Here is a 17,845-nt window from a genome sequence, read left to right on the forward strand (position 1 = left end):
CAAAAAAAAAAAAATCGATCCACCCAAGTATTACTTGTCTGAAGCAATGTTTCCAGTGGTGTTTTCATTTTATGGTGGCATTTCTCTTAATAATGTCAAATAATATCCTCTGATTTTTCTATTTATTTTTATTCTATCTCTTTTAATTTTTCTAAGCCCATGACAATTACAATTAAACTTCCCAAGGAGTAAAGGCAAGGAAAAGCTACAAAAATCTGATTTGATTTTCCTACACTTCCCTCCACCGCCCCATTTCCAAGCCACAAATCCCCTCTCAAACTGTACAATAGAACAGCTAGACATAAAGCAAAGGAGATAAAACTGGCCAGTCAGGGCATTGTTCTTGCTAATCTGCACCATTTACATAAGGGTTTAGAAGACTTGTTTTATCATTTAAACAGGCTTAAAAGCCTCTTTGCAAATGAGATTTAGTTCCTACAAAAGAATGAATTCTAGCTATTTGGTGAGCTTCTGTTAGACCAGCACTGGGAGCTGACTCGGCAGTTAACTTAAGCTACTTCTTTGGCCACATAACACTATATGCAAAGATTGCTTCCAGCTGCCAAAACTGAAAAGCATCAAGCTGATTAAATTCTTTCCAGGAGGTGAACAAGATGAGGAACAGGTTAAGAGGCCAATAATGTCCGATCTTAAACTGTACCTGGGCAAACTGTCCTTTATGCAGGTGCCTCAGAAGTGGCTTTGAACTTCTAGGGTCCCTTGAATCTTCTTTTGAAAAGGAACAGAAAGGCAGACAGCAAATGAAATTCAGAGGCAGAAAGTCTTAGAATGGTCTCCAACTGTGAAGTAAAGACAATCTAAACTCTTTGATTCATTGTTGGTCTGAGTGGCATTGGAGCATGAGGATAAACTGTACAACTAACTCTCTTGTTAACTCAGCACAAAAGATAACCAGAAGGAAAAAATTCTCTTAAAACAGAGGAGTACACCCTTTGCATCAAAATCTTAGATTTAAAAAATCAAGATCATGTATATACATAGATACACCTATAATCTGTTTTACCTGGCACACCTTGAACAGATGTTCAATGTGACTTTGGCCTGAGGTTCAGCAGAGTAAGTAGCTCGACCTTGGTTAAATTTGCTCCCAGAAGGTGTCAGGGTAGTTACTCCCTCCATTCTTAAATCATCAAGATCCTCTGTAAGAACATAAACAATTGCAGATAAAAAATTAACTGTAATGAAATTAAGATGAAAAGTCCATGTTTTCAGATACCTGCCAGTAGATTAAGAAAAATGTTATATTTCCACTTTGCAAAATCTTACTTCATTATCTTTCAAATCATTTTGAGATGTAGCTGGAGAACATTATATGGGAAAAGGGTGAGAGATCAACCTGTTTGGATAATGAATGGGCAGACCACATATAGAACATGAATCCACAACTTCTACTGTAACCATACACAGACGTCAACCATAATCTCTACAGCAACTGGTCCCAAATGGTCAAGACTTGGTCAGTGACTGCCAGCTTCCAACTAGGAACAATCCACAAGCATGTGCATGCTCAGTCGCTCAGTTGTGTTCAACTCTTTGCGACGCCATGTACTGTAGCCCGCCAGGTTTCTCTGCTCACGGGATTTTACAGGTAAAAATCCTCCTGCATCTCCTGCATTGGCAGTTGGATTCTTCTAGCACTGAGCCACCTGGTAAGCCCAAGAACAATCCAAAGGAAGACAAATATGCTCCCAAACCAATTACGTCAGATCGTTCACTTCTAATTTGCCTGTCTTGAGCTTCCCCATCCAACAAACTCCAATCAGAATATACCTGATGCCTTCTCTTTTTCACCCTAAATCTTTCCTTTTTATCTTCACCTGGGGAGGACAAGAATACACCTGGATAGTCACACCCCAGGCATTCACTGAAACCTTCTATTTCATCCAGGCCCTCAATCAACATTTAAAAGGTCTACATTTCTCTTGTAATTTGGTTCTAACCAAGTTTGTACATGATCTCCTTTACAGCATAAGTAACCTTGTAAAAAGGACTCTATTTACTTGCTCTGAACCTTAGCAAAAGAGGGACATAAAGTTTCAAAAGATAAGTCATAATTTTGCCAAAACATAATCCATGAATGAAGTTATATAAGGAGGGAAATCACTCTTTTCTGCTAAGGCTGTAGACTATCCAAACATCTGAACTTTCACAAAACAACTGAGAGAATTCCTAGGTTAACTGTGTTAAAAACATGATAGCATACCTATGATGAAGTTGCTCATACTAAGTCCAGTGTCATCAACCTGAGATTTAATTTAATTACAGTTTAAGCTCTCCCAAAAATGGAATCCTAAATAGAGTTTGTTCATTTCCAAGGCAAACCATTCAATATCATGGTAATCCAAGTCTACGCCCTGACCAGTAATGCTGAAGAAGCAGAAGTTGAATGGTTCTATGAAGACCTACAAGACCCTGTAGAATTAACACCCCCAAAAGATGTCCTTTTCATTACAGGGGACTAGAATGCAAAAGTAGGAAGTCAAGAAATACCTGGAGTAACAGGCAAATTTGGCCTTGGAGTACAGAATGAAGCAGACAAAAGGCTAATAGAGTTCTGCCAAGAGAATGCACTGGACATAGCAAACACCTCTTCCAACAACACAAGACTCTATACATGGACCTCACCAGATGGCCAACACCGAAATCAGATTGATTATATTCTTTGCAGCCAAAGATGGAGAAGCTCTATGTGGTCAGCAAAAACAAGACTGGGAGCTGACTGTGGCTCAGATCATGAACTCCTTATTGTCAAATTCAGACTTAAGCTGAAGAAAGTAGGAAAAACCACTAGACCATTCAGATATGACCTAGATCAAATCCCTAACAATTATACAGTGGAAGTGAGAAATAGATTTACGGGACTAGATCTAATAGACAGAGTGTCTGATGAACTATGGATGGAGGTTCGTGACATTGTATAGGAGACAGGGAGCAAGACCATCCCCAAGAAAAAGAAATGAAAAAGGAAAAATGGCTGTCTGAGGAGGCCTTACAAATAGCTGTGAAAAGAAGAGAAGCCAAAAGCAAAGGAGAAAAGGAAAGATATTCCCATTTGAATGCAGCGTTCCAAAGAATAGCAAGGAGAGATAAGAAAGACTTCCTCAGTGATCAGTGCAAAGAAATAGAGGAAAACCACAGAATGGGAAAGACTAGAGACCTCTTCAAGAAAATTAGAGATTTTCTTGAAGGGAACATTTCATGCAAGGATGAGCTCAATAAAGGATAGAAATGGTGTGGACCTAACAGAAGCAGAAGATATTAAGAAGAGGTGGCAAGAATACACAGAAGAACTGTACAAAAAAGATCTTCACGATCCAGATAATCACTTACCTAGAGCCAGACATTCTGGAATGTGAAATCAAGTGTGCCTTAGGAAGAATCACCACGAACAAAGCTAGCAGAGGTGATGGAATTCCAGGGGAGCTATTTCAAATCCTAAAAGATGATGCTGTGAAAGTGCTGCACTCAATATGCCAGCAAATTTGGAAAACTCAGCAGTGGCCACAGGACTGGAAAAGGTCAGTTTTCATTTCAATCACTAAGAAAGGCAATGCCAAAGAATGCTCAAACTACTGCACAATTGCACTCATCTCACATGCTAGCAAAGTAATGCTCAAAATTCTCCAAGCCAGGCTTCAACAATATATGAACTGTGAACTTCCAGATGTTCAAGTTGGTTTTAGAAAAGGCAGAGGAACCAGAGATCAAATTGCCAACATCCGCTGGATCATCAAAAAAGTAAGAGTTCCAGAAAAACATCTATTTCTGCTTTATAGACTATGCCAAAGCCTTTGACTGTGTGGATCACAATAAACTGTGGAAAATAATGAAAGAGATGGGAATACCAGACCACCTGATTTGCCTCTTGAGAAACCTGTATGCAGGTCAGGAAGCAACAGTTAGAATTGGACATGGAACAACAGACTGGTTCCAAATAGGAAAAGGATTATGTCAAGGCTGTATATTGTCATCCTGCTTATTTACCTTATATGTGGGGTACATCATGAGAAACGCTGGGCTGGATGAAGCACAAGCTGGAATCAAGATTGCTGGGAGAAATATCAATAGCCTCAGATATGCAGATGTTACCACCCTTATGGCAGAAAGTGAAGAAGAACTAATGAGCCTCTTGATGAAAGAGAAAGAGGAGAGTGAAAAAGTAGGCTTAAAGCTCAACATTCAGAAAACTAAGATCATGGCACCTGGTCCCATCACTTCATGGGAAATAGATGGGGAAACAGTGGAAACAGTGGCAGACTTTATTTGGGGGTCTCCAAAATCATTGCAGATGGTGACTGCAGCCATGAATTTAAAAGATGCTTACTCCTTGGAAGGAAAGATATGACCATCCTAGACAGCATATTAAAAAGCAAAGACATCACTTTGCCAACAAAGGTCCATCTAGTCAGTGCTATGGTTTTTCCAGTGGTCATGTAGAGATGTGAGAGTTGGACCATAAAACTGAGAACCAAAGAATTGATGCTTTTGAACTGTGATGCTGGAGAAGACTCTGGAGAGTCCCCTGGACTGCAAGGAGATCCAACCAGTCCATCCTAAAGAAAATCAGTCCTGAATGTTCATTGGAAAGACTGATGTTGAAGCTGAAACTCCAATACTTTGGCCACCTCATGCGAAGTGCTGACTCATTGGAAAAGACCCTGATGCTGGGAAAGATTGAAGGCAAGAGGAGAAGGGGATGACAGAGGATGAGATGGTTGGATGGCATCACCAATTCAATGGATATGAGTCTGATATGAGTCCGGGATTTGGTGATGGACAGGGAGGTCTGGCATGCTGCAGTTCATGGGGTCGCAAAGAGTTGGACATAACGGAGCGACTGAACTGAACTGAACAGTCAGGAATCATCTGGTCAGCACCAGTGAGTTAATGTCTGACAGACCTCTGCTGTCCCCTAAAGGAAACTGCCTTCACCGCAACATATCTGCCTTTTGGTAGTATAGCTTCCTGTATCCACTTCCTTCTGTCCATAAAATTCTTTCATTAACAACTGAATATTGCAAACAAGTGTCAAATGACTCGGTCAGTAAAGGGTCTGCCTGCAATGCAGGAGACCCCAGTTCAGTCCCTGGGTCAGGAAGAGCCTCTAGAGAAGGAAATGGCAACCCACTCCAATATTCTTGCCTGAAAAATCTGGTGGGCCATGGTCCATGTGGTCGCAAGAGTTGGACATGACTTAGTGACTAAATCTATTTACCTACCTACATAAACAGACTTTCTGCTATTTGAAGAGGGTTAGTCAACAGACTCTCTCTAATGGTACTTCCAACTAAAATCCTTTGATTCAGAAGTCTGGGGTTTATGTCCTCTGAACCCAAGTGGACATTTTGTCTACTTGCACGTGAGCAATCTAGGCATGTCTTTAGAGTTTCAACATAACTTCATGGGAGTCAAACACTCATCACCTTGACCTGGTCATAAAGTCATAGTCCCCTATTTATAGGGCAATAACCACTGCTTCAAAACTCAGTGCTTCTGCTAAACTAGTCATAAGTGCCACTCTTGTTCTCATGGTTCCTCATGTGACACAGATATTACTATTGCTGGAGAACACATAACATTTCTGAGTTAGGTGATCAGACACTGATGAGTGAGATTCTGTTAGTCTTTTCCCCTCACGCCACTATTCATCATTGAGACCCTGTGCCCGTCCACCTTCTTGTCCCTACCAAAGGAAGGGAAACTTAACATTTTCTTAGCTCCCTTAGGAACTTGTTATACCTCATTCAGTGTTTTTAAAACTCTGACCTAATATTATTTGTTGAAAAATCACATCTCAAAACTTGAACCTGGAGCAGAACATGCTAACACCCATTGAAGCTTGCCTTTATAATACAGTTCTCCACCTGAGGGAAAAATCTGCCCCAAGGGTAAAACCATAGCACTTCCTTGACCTCGTCAACTGGTCAGAGACCACAATGGTGGCTCAGATGGTAAAGAATCTGCCTGCAATGCAAGAGATCCAGGTTCAATCCCTAGGTCGGGAAGATCCCTTGGAGAAGGGAATGGCTACCCACTCCAGTTTTCTTGCCTGGAGAATTCCAAAGACAAATGAGTCTGGCAGGTTGCAAAGAGCTGGACATGACTGAGTGACTAACACAGATACATATTGGGCATGATTTAAAAACAAACAAACCAAAAAACTATTACTTTGGGTTGCTTTGGAAGCCAAGAGTCAATTCTGCTGGAACCTCCATCAAAAATGGACAACATATTTAACATACTTTAACATATTTAACATAACTAGGAGTACTAGGTGTACTCCTAGTTCATACTGAGGTAGCTGATGTAAAAGTTGAGGCTCATGAAAAAAGAAATGACATGGAAGCTAAAAGAAATACTCCAGCAGATCATTTTGCTAAATAAGCAGTCTTTCCTCCTTTCTCTTGTCTTAAAAATAATTATTAATTCATTTATTTGGCTGTACTGGGTCTCAGTAGTGGCATGAGGAATTCTTTTTTTTTTTTTTGTGGCTTCTGAACTCTTAGTTGTGGTATGTGCGATCTAGGTACCTGATCAGAGATTGAACCTGAGTCCCCTGCACTGGGACTGCAGAGTCTTAGCCATTGGACCACCAAGGAAGTCCCAAACAAGTAGCCTTAACCAAGGTTTGGATCCTATTAAAACTCTTGGAGGGTGAATTCTTAAAGAAATTCAAAGTAACCATTATAAAATATCAATATTTAGCCTCTGAACTTTAGTCAGATCATCTCTGGTACTCCCAACGCAGATGGCTGGAGGCACTAGATGGTTTCAAGTGGACATTTGCTAAATTTCTCCATGAAACTACTCATCATGGTATAGACAAACTGGTTACTATCATAAATCAACATGGCTGCGGAAACTTTTAAAAGACAGTTAAGTTAATTTTTTAAGTCATGTGGATTTGTCAATAGCATAATTCCAGAAAAAAACTGTAAATGTGGGAAATGTTCAGGGACCAAAGCTTCTAAGCCCTTTGAAAACCTCATAATGTTATATTATGTACCTTCCACTTTCCATGAGATCTGAATACACTTTAGTTATTAAATGTCTATATAATTTCAAGATGAGTTTAAACATCTCTTTGCCAAAAAGCTATAATCTTTACAGTTGCTAAAGAGCTGGTTTATTTTGTGTTTCTAATCTTGTGAATATAAATTTTTATATCAAGTGACGGTTGTGAGAGCTGGACTGTAAAGAAGGCAGAGAGCCAAATAATTGATGCGTTAGAACCATGGTGCTGGATAAGACTCCTGAAAGTCCCTTGGACAGCAAGGAGATCAAACCAGTCAACCTTAAGGGAAATCAACCCTGAATACTTGTTGGAAGGACTGATGCTGAAGTTGAAGCTCTGTATTTTGGTCATCTGATGTGAACAGCCGACCCATTGAAAAATTCCCTAATGCTGGGAAAAACTGATGGCAGAAGGAGAAGAGGGCATCATTGGATGAGAGGGCTGGATGGCATTGCTAATGCAATGGACATGAACTTGGGTAAACTTTGGGAGATGGTGAGGGACAGAGAGGCAGAGCGTGCTACAGTCCACAAGGTCGCAAAGAGTTGGGCATGACTGGGTGACTGAACAATGACAATCTAGTGACCAATGTGTACACCTCACAAGAAATATTATTTAAAAAGAAAAACCTCTATAAGGTATTAACCTTTACTCAGAAACCATACTGCACTTATCATCTACAAACTTCTGAATGGTGAAAAGAACCAATGACATCTTGAAATAAAATTAACAAACTTTTAGAAACCCTTTAGCTCCCTTGGTCAAAGGTACTCCCTCCCACCCTGAGGCCAATATGGTTCACTCCCTAGAGTGTGCAGTCATGTCATGCCCTACTCTTTATGACCCCATGGACTATAGCCTGCCAGGCTCCTCTGTCCATGGATTTTCCAGGCAAGAACACTGGAGTGGCTTGCCACTTCCTACTCCAGGAGATCTTCCTGATCCAGGGATTGAATCCTAGTCTCTTTCATCTCCTACATTGGGAGATGGATTCTTTACAACTAGGGCCAGTTGGGAAGCTCCCACTCCCTCTGGACACATTGTTTATTACCCTGTGAACTGGTAACTGGAAGGCCCAAGGGTTTCAGTGTCTCACCTATGATACTTTGCCCTGATGCATGTAGACATTGCAAAATGTTGCAAGACACTGGTGTACTAAGCCCAGTTCTATCACAAACAGGTTAAAGTTGCATTTAAACATCTTAAACAACCTCTTCATGAAATTCAACTATAAGATTTCATCTGTCAGAGAGACATCAGAGAAAAGTTGCTCTTGAACCTCACTGGAAGGGATTCTATCAAATACTGTTAACAACATATACAGAAGTCAAGCTCCCTGAAGCAAATTCTTGGGCTAACATTTTATGACAAAAGAAACAATCTAGAACCAAAAAAATTGGAAGCCTTCTCTAATAGAGGACCTCAAAATGAAGATTCTCAGAGATTCTCCTGCAACAGCTGATTTGCAAAGTATATAGACCAATGACCCAAAGCTCTCAGAATGACCCAATGACCTCCGATCATGGACAGCTTCTACACAAGATATTACACCAAAACCTTCGTTTAACTACTATTTTGTTTTTGCACCTGCTTACTTAAAATCATTCTTCTTGTAATTTCTATAAATTCCTGGTCATCACTCACCCCTAATGATCCTTCTTCTTTTATTTTCTTAGTACTAAAATTGTTAGAGCATAACCATTCTTATACCAATCTCAGATTTCCTGAACAGCAGCCTTCAAGCTTACTGATTGCTGGATATGCTGTTCCTCACCAGACCCCTGTGATACAAACCAGGGATAATTCCAGTCTCAACAAATAAGATAAAAGAGAATTACAGTCAATGGCATTTCACTCGAACCTATGTGGACAAATGGCCCAAAACAAATCAGCTCATGGACTGTTCATGTTGCTCTCTTATAGAAGGAGAACAAATTATCAAGGTCTAGTAGCTTAGGTCATCTAAATTTGAATTTAGAATTTCCTAAAATTACAAGCCTTGGAAGGAAAGCTAAGACCAATCTAGACAGCATATTAAAAAGCAGAGACATTACTTTGCCAACAAAGGTCTATCTAGTCAAGGCTATAGTTTTTCCAGCAGTCATGTCTGGATATGAGAGTTGGATTATAAAGAAAGCTGAGCACAAAAGAATTAATGCTTTTGAACTCTGGTATTGGAGAAGACTATTGAGAGTCCCTTGGACTGCAAGGAGATCCAACCAGTCCATCCTAAAGATCAGTCCTGAATATCCATTGGAAGGACTGATGTTGAAGCTGAAACTGCAATACTTTGGCTACATGATGCAAAGAACTGACTCATCAGAAAAGACCCTGATGCTGGGAAAGATTGAAGGTGGGAGGAGAAGGTGATGACAGAGGATGAGATGGTTGGATGGCATCACCGACTCAATGGATATGTGTTTGAGTAAACTCCAGGAGTTGGTGATGGTCAGGGAGGCCTGGTGTGCTACAGCTCATGGGTTCATAGGGTTGGACACAATTGAGCGACTGAACTGAACTGAAAAGGACGATCCAATTACTTACTATGCGGAACAGACTAATGTAGATATCAATGTGTAAAGGAGTTAATGCAAGGTGTTGGTTTCAATTTTATGTCAGGAATAATTTCTTTTTTCCGGCATAGCCATGTTTTCCTATTAGATACTGCTTCCTCTGTAAGCAGTAAGGCTAGTTTTACTTGTCTCAAACCAATAGATCGTGTACTTTAGCAATAGTATTCCAAAACTTTTCTGTGCACAGACACCTTAATTCTATAAAACATCAAACCAGGAAATTATGATTCAGATGGGAGCTCCAAAACAAAGTTCCCCTTGATTATTCAGACACTTTACCTGGGGGAATATCTGATACATTGTTTACACAAACAATCAAAGCAGTGCTTCCAAAAACAGGGATCACACAAACAAAAGGCTATACGACATAGATCATTTTAATTCTGGCAGAAGTTATAAACAGCTCAGTCAGTAAAGAATCTGCCTGCAGTTTGGAAGACCCAGGTTCGATTCCTGGGTCGGGAAGATCCTCTGGAGAAGAGAATGGCAATCCACTCCAGTATTATTGCCTGGAGAATCCCATGGACAGAGGAGCCTGGTGGGCTACAGACCATGGAATTGCAAAGAGTCAGACCCAACTGAGCAACTACCACATACACACACTCTACTTTACACGGATTATAGATCAGTCTCAATTCCTTCGCAAGAGGCAAGAATAGAGATGGACGATCTCTATCACCGAACTCTATCCAGAGTCTGAGATGTTTTTATGTAGCCACTCTCTCATCAGATGCTCACCATGATAATACAACATTGAAAAGATTGACTATGGAAACAAGGGAACATCATGAAGCAGTAAAGACTTGGATCTTGAGTCTTGTCTTTTGGCCAGCTTCTTGCAAGGGAGAGAATGACTAAAAGAGGGGACTGAGAGACTGAATACAGAAAAAGACAATGAAAGATCATATACAACATCAGAGCACTGACCCACCACCTCTGATGGAAACAATCAGTGAAGCCAAATCACAAGCTCTGCAGCAGTTGGCCCCAGACATTCAGGACTTGGTAAATAGAGGCCAGATTCCAGCTTTTTGCTCTACTCAGAACCAAGCAGAGAAAAGCAAATATGCTCCCCAAGCTAAATGCATGTTTCCACAAATGGCAACCTTCAAACATCTAAAGGTTTATCCTTCAGAAGAGATATTAGAGTTCCCAAAGTCAGTATATGGAGGAGAGACTTTAGTCAACTAGAAATTTTTTTGAAGCAACCAGTAATACTTTTTTCATCAAGGAATCTCACAATTCTTAAAGTTACAGTAGTAAAGAAAGATTATGTGAAAATAACCTGATGAGAATTTTTTTAAATATACTTGCTTTATTTTGATACTCTGAAATCAAACTATGTAGTGACTGTTAATGTCTAGTTAAGAAATTAGATAACTATTAATGTAATGTGATCAGCTGTATCTCAGAAAAAAAAACAAAAATAAATGTCTTATATTTATATTTATGGAAAACACATGAAAAATCAACTAACTGAAGATAAAAACAAATCCACAACTGCCATAATTATCCGTCAGCACTTGGCATTATTTCATTTTAATCATGTAGATTAGCTTCAGCTTTCTAACTGAAAACTGAAAGATAAAGGAAGTTGAATAATTAGGTTAACAGTTGAGTAAAAATATACAAGCCAGACCAGGTGGTAAAGGAGTCTTCAGAGGGGTGTAAGAACATTAAAAAGCAGAAAATTGAAGGGACACTGTGCTTTAGGGAAAGTTATGCAGCTATATGATCATAACCTGAGATGCATGGGGACAGCAGAAGGTAATACTGAAAGAGTTCAGTCTCAGATGATGAAAGGAGACAGAGTCATCAAATTTGTGTTTTATAGAGATAATTGTGGCTGTATTTACTGAAACAAACAATTTCCTAAATTTATAAAATTGCTTTCCTGATAACTCAAGATAGGAATTAAGTCTTTCTTCTTTACTATTATAATCTCACTTTCTTAAAAGTGTGTCTAGTACAGGGTGGGCATTCACTGATATTTACTGACTACTAGACATTTTTTTTTCCTGCAAATGACAGTCCTGAGCATCCCTGAGACATCACTCAAAGCACCAGTCTCAAGAGAAGATTTTTGTATAATTCGACAAACTTGATTAATTGACTATTTGACAAATTGATCCTTATGTGGAATTGGCTTTTGGAAAATTGGATTTTGAAGGAATAGATCTGTTGCACTTGCCCACAGTCTGTGGCAAAGTGAAAACTGGAAATAAGGAGACGAGGCGGGAAGAAGCCTGCATCCTTCATAGTGTGTGTATTAGCTGCTGAGGGCCCAGGGCAGAGAAGTAGCAACAGAGAGAAATGTATCAGAAGGTAATTTCAGAGAAAGATTTGACAGATTGTAGTGAATGATTGCACATGAAATCCTTGCAGGTTTCTCCATATTACCGCTTTTAGGGAATATAGGAAGAGATTGTATCTTTGGTTTCACACGTGCTGAGATAGAATTATCATCAAGACATCTGTATAGATGTTTGGTAGGCAGTTAGAAGGGCAAGTCTGGAGCTATAGAGTGTGGAAAGAAGCTACAGACCATATGGCTGAGAAACTTGATAGAATTATCAACACAGCAGTTGAAATAAAGTAGTGATACTTCTTATGTCTAACTTTCCTTATAAGTGAAATGTGTGCATGATATGAATGTTAGATTTTAAAAGAAGATAAAAGGAGTAGCGGTGGCAGAGGATGAGATGGTTAGATAACATCACTGACTCAATGGACATGAATGTGAGCAAACTCTGGGAGATAGTGGAGGACAGGGAGCCTGGTGTGCTGAAGTCCATGGGATCGCAGAGTCTGATGCGACTTAGTGACAGAACAACCACTGTACTTATTCTTTTTCACATTAGAAAGCTCAAAAGCGGTCATTTATTTTTAAAGATAGCCAGGTGGTGCTAGTGGTAAAGAACCCGCCTGCCAATGAAGGTTTGATACCAGGTGATAGATCCCTAGGTCAGGAAGATTATCTGCAATAGGGCATGGCAACCCACTCCAGTATTCTTGCCTTGAGAATTTCATGGACAGAGGAGCCTGGCGCGCTACAGTTTACAGAGCTGAAAAGAGTCGGACACGACTGAAGCGACTTAGCACACACATAACTTTTCAAGCATCTTTTGAATCACAGGGTGACCATCAAGAAAAATGAACTAATTTATGACTAGAGACAAGCACACTTTATCTTCATGCAATCCAAATAACCAAGAATTAATCAAGTAAAGAATTGTTTTCATTTAATTTAAGAAAGTAACAGCTGCCTAGATGAAATAATCCTAGGACTTTCATTTCATTCACGTGTAATCCATGAAATAATTTACAGCTGCTTGAACTAGACAATGTGGGATATGAGTGAATTTTCACATCTGTTTCTAGGAACTTTAGAACAAAAATTAAAAACTTTCCAAACATAAGTCTCTTCACAGTGATTCAGTGATGGGATACACAAGAATTATATGGCAGTTCCCCCTGGTATGTTGATTTACATCTATAGAGTTGATTTGGTCAAATATTTTAAACAGATGTTATATATTCTGAGTGAATTATTAAAAATAAAACAAATGTTAAGAAAACATATAAGAAATTAGACACGTTTTAATGAAATATTTACGAATACTTTTTTTGTTATAGTATAGACGGCTACACTATTTCCTTAAAAGGAAAGAAAGAATTAAGAACAAAACATAATTCACTTTTCTCGGACAAATTCTGGTTGAAAAGTGGAAGAAGGATGTTGAGGCCTTGCTTCTATTGGTTCCGTGTTCCTACAAGCATGCTCCAGTATTCTTTCTCAGGATATCAGAGCAGTACAGCTTAACCAAATTCATAATTAATAAGAACAAAATGGCAGATATAAGAAATTATATGCTGGAACTTTTATTAGAAAAACTTAAATTTAAAAAGCGGCTTCCCAAGTGGCTCAGTAGTAAAGAACCTGCCTGCTAAATGTAGGAGATGTGGGTTTGATCTCTGGGTGGGAAAGATTCCCCTGGAGAAGGAAATGGCAACCCACTCCAGTATTCTTGCCTGGGAAATTCCATAGACAGAGGAGCCTGGCAGGCTACACGCCATGGGATCGCAAAGAGCTGGACACGACTGAGCGACTGAGCATGCACACAACTTTAAAAATAATTATGTTAGTATCTCATTAAAAAAATGCCATGGAATTTAAAAGCTGTGATGAATTTTCCCATTTTAATAAAAGAGTAAGTTACAGAATGTTTATTTTACTTGGTTATATGAGATCAATAAACAAAGTGATTTGGCCAGGGTTAAGGAAAATGTTGCATAAACTTAAAATTACATATCTTTTTTATCTTCTATTGTTAACTGAAAAGCACAAGAAACTTCCTGAGATACTTTTTGTTAGCTACCAGTTCCTGTTTAATTTCTCTGACCATCAACAGCCAAATACACAATAACCACAAACATTTGTAAAAATTTATGGGTTGGAACTTGTTCACTTAGATTGCAAATGAATCACAAGACTTGTGTTAATTGAACCCATCATTACATAAATTGTGAAAGCTTCTCTGTTAGTCAGAAAAATTAAGACATCTGGGAGTGGTTTTCTCCTTCCAGTCTGGAAGAAAATACTAGTGTGTCTAACAAATTTAAACCCCAAATGCTATTCAAAGTCTGATTTTTGCATCAGAATACATCTATATTTTCTTCGGTTTGCACCTATCACAAATTCAAGACAATATACTGTATTCACAAAAAAAACAAAAACAAAAATAAACCTGACTTTTTCCTGAAACTTCTGTCATCCTCTAAAGGGCTGGCAGATAGAGGTTGCAAACAAGTCTCTTTATTTTAAAAATGACTGAAATTCCAGGCATGTGGACTGTCAGGCAGGGTTAGATAAGCAGACGGTCTGGTATGCCTGAAAGCTTGGTCATGGCTCTAAGAGAAGCAAGGACACCTCATGATCAACACAGAAATCTAGACACAGTGTCTGAGGAGGACCATCAACAATCAGATTTGAGGGGTGGGGGGTGGTGCTAGTGGTAAAGAATCTGCCTGCCAATGCAGGAGATGCAAGAGAAGTAGGTTTGATCCCTGTTGTCGGGAAGATCCTCTGGAGGAGGAAATGGCAACCAACTCCAGTATTTTTGCCAGGAGAATCCCATGCCAGAGGAGCCTAGCAGGTTATAGTCCGTGAGGCCGCAAGGAGACATGACAGAGCACACACACATTCACGCATGCAGGGGGGAGGCCTTTAACAGATCAGCAGAGCTAACTAGAGATGTTCAGGAATAGATCTAGAAATAGAAATGAGTCAGGGACTTCCCTGGTGGTCCAGTGGTTAGGACTCCGCTTCCACTACAGGGGGAGTGGGTTATATCCCTGGGGAACTAAGATCCCACATGCTGAACAGTGCAGCCAAAAAATTAAAGATAAATTTTTCATAAAATAAAAATTAGGCCTGGAAATTAAAAATGACAATAATACAATATTGACTAAAAAAGAAATGAGGCAACACAAGCACAGTGTTAACACTGTGACATGGGCCAAGCAAGGAAGGCTGGTTAATCTAAAAGGCTGGGATTAGATAAATTATTAATTTTTGTAGGATGATGGGTAAAATATGTAATTTTTTCAAATATGAAAATTATACAAAATCTTGCAGAGCTCATCATTTTAACCACCATTTAAAGGTGTATTTAATTTTAATTCCCCTGGGGTGTGTCTCTGCCTAAAGCATTCATACAATTTATCCCTCTCAATAATGAGAAAGCATTTTTTCTCATCAAAATAGTTCAGTTGTAGAATGACTACTTACCCTACTAGGTACCATTATGTTACAGTAGCAATATTTCAGTCACTGCAGGTGATACATCATGCTTAGACTTATTATTTTGTTTCTAAACTAATTATGAACACTATTTAATATAATTTTTATGTTCTGACAGACTCTATGTTAAATAAATAAGGTCCTATGTTGAGAAGTTCCTATGAGCACTGTATCGATTTGTTGCTTGCTAATGAACTTTGACCATAAACCTAATAATTACATGCTATACCATACCAGATGATATTTTTATTCTTGATCTAGACTGCAAATATTAATTGAGTTCATTTTGATAAGTGTCCCTGCATTAATTACATAATTTGCTAACTCAAAATAAGCCCTTTAGAGAGAGTGTGGTAAATTCACATACTAATTGCTTATGGCCCTAATGCTAGCAGTTTTTTAAGTTTTTAAAAAATTAAAAAATTTTTTTGCTGCACTAGGTCTTCATCATGGCACACAGCCTCCTCTAGTTGTAGCCTCAGGATCGCTTGTTGTAGTGTATGGGCCCAGTTGCCCCCAAACATGTGGGATGGTGGTTCCTGGACCAGGGATGGAACCCACATCCCCTACATTGAAGGCAGTTTCTCTACCACTGGACCACAAGGGAGGTCCTCCTAGCAGCTTCTTCACCCAGTCTCTAAGCTTGTGTTTGGCTTCCCTGGTGGCCCACTGGTAAAGAATCTGCCTGCCAACGCAGGAGATGCAGGTTTGATCTTGGGGTCTGGAAGATCCCCTGGAGAAGGGAATAGCAACCCACACCCACAATCCTGCCTGGGAAATCCCACGGACAGAGGAGACTGGAGGGCTACAGTCCAGCGGGCCGCAAAAGAGTCGGTCACAAATTAGCAACTAAACAACAACAACAGCACACTTGTCTTTAGTAAAGATAATTCTGCCTGAAGCCAGGTGACTTCATACACATGACATGAATATAAAAAACTAAATTGATATGAGGTTAGTGAATCAACTCAGAATGAGTTTACCTTTTTCTTGGATTTCAAATATAACAAGTCTCCCACCACCACCCCCCCTTTCCTCTTTCTGGTTTCTATCTTTATTTTTGCTTAAGTTCAAGTTTTGATAGTACCTTTCCTTCACTTCCTTTACTCTGGCCTGGAGAATTCCATGGACAGAGAAGCCTGAAAGGCTACAGTCCAAGGGGTTGCAAAGGGGTTGCAAACTGTGCGACTAACACACTTGCTTCACTAGACCCTCCACATCATAGACTCCTTTTGCTTCAAGGATCCTCCATTTTATTTCTTTGGACTTGGCTACACTCCACTGAACTTCGTGTTGTTGATACTGCGATTTTCAACTCACCATGCAACATTCTCAATGAAGCAAATTTTAGCTAACTAAATGCATGTTAAAAAGTAAAAATAAAATATAAAAAAGGTACTGTATTATGCTTTTATATTTGTTGGGATCCTAAATCCAATATGCGCTCAGTCACTCAATTGCGTCGAACACTTTTTGCTATCCCATGGACTGTAGCCTGCCAGGCTCCTCTGCCAACTGATTCTCCAGGCAAGAATATTAGAGTATGTTGCCATTTCCTCCTCCAGAGGATCTTCTCAACCCAGGAATTGAACCTAAGTCTCTTGCATCTCTCGCATTGCAGGTGGTTTCTTTACCGCTGATCCATCAGGGAAGCCCCAAATTCAATATGGTTAGTCTAAAAAAGACATTAAGTCTCATAACTGCCTCCTATCCTCTCCCCTTCAACCTTTCTTTATTTCTGTTTTACATATAGCCCTTTGGGATAAGGAAAAAAAGAATCACATTTTTGGAAAAATAAGTAAAGAAGATGGTGGTGGCTGGTCATACACTGAAACTGCTGCTGATGGGCTGTGGCTGTGGCTGCCAGCTTGTCCTCCCCGTGGCGTGCTGCAGGCTAGGGGCAGGCACAGGACATACCTTTCCCATCCCTGAGATGCGAGCCACACACCACAGGATGTTGCCGCCCTGTCTGACACACTGTAAATCCTCTTTCCGTTCTGCACTGCTTTCTTGGAATTCACATGCTGTTCTCATCTCTTACACTTCAAGTCACAAGACACTGCCACCTCGCATTAAATTCTACAAGATTATTTTCAACTTCTTCCATTTCCTTGGATAGCTGCCTCCTTGGATAGTTGCCTCTATCCATTTCCTTGGATAGCTGGAACTGTTCTTTAATAACATCATGCCGCATGATACTGCCTAAGAACCTCATCTCACTTCCTACATTATATAAAGTTTTGAGTGTCTTAACACAAGAGTTGTTGTTTAGTCACTAAGTCGTGTCTGACTGTTTGTGGCCCCATGGGCTGTAGCCTGCCAGGCTCCTCTCTCCATGGGATTTCCCAGGCAAGAATGGAAGGGGTTGTTTTTTCTTTCTCCGGGGGATCTTCCAGACCCAAGAATTGAACCCACGTCTCCTGCATTTGCAGG

At 39.7% G+C, this 17,845-nt stretch overlaps 1 protein-coding gene across 6 annotated transcripts in view; it reads right to left on the reverse strand.

Moving 5' to 3' along the window:
• The window catches only part of C12H8orf34 (chromosome 12 C8orf34 homolog), a 343,264-nt gene that overhangs the window by 128,979 nt on the left and 196,440 nt on the right, over positions 1–17,845 (reverse strand). For all 6 annotated transcript variants that reach the window (XM_065902914.1, XM_065902913.1, XM_065902912.1 and 3 more), the window contains one exon: positions 1,025–1,160. In XM_065902914.1, coding sequence (XP_065758986.1) covers positions 1,025–1,160 — 136 coding nt within the window. The remainder of the gene's footprint in view (positions 1–1,024; positions 1,161–17,845) is intronic.

This window comes from Muntiacus reevesi, chromosome 12 (genome assembly GCF_963930625.1).
Source record: "Muntiacus reevesi chromosome 12, mMunRee1.1, whole genome shotgun sequence".
NCBI lineage: Eukaryota > Metazoa > Chordata > Mammalia > Artiodactyla > Cervidae > Muntiacus > Muntiacus reevesi.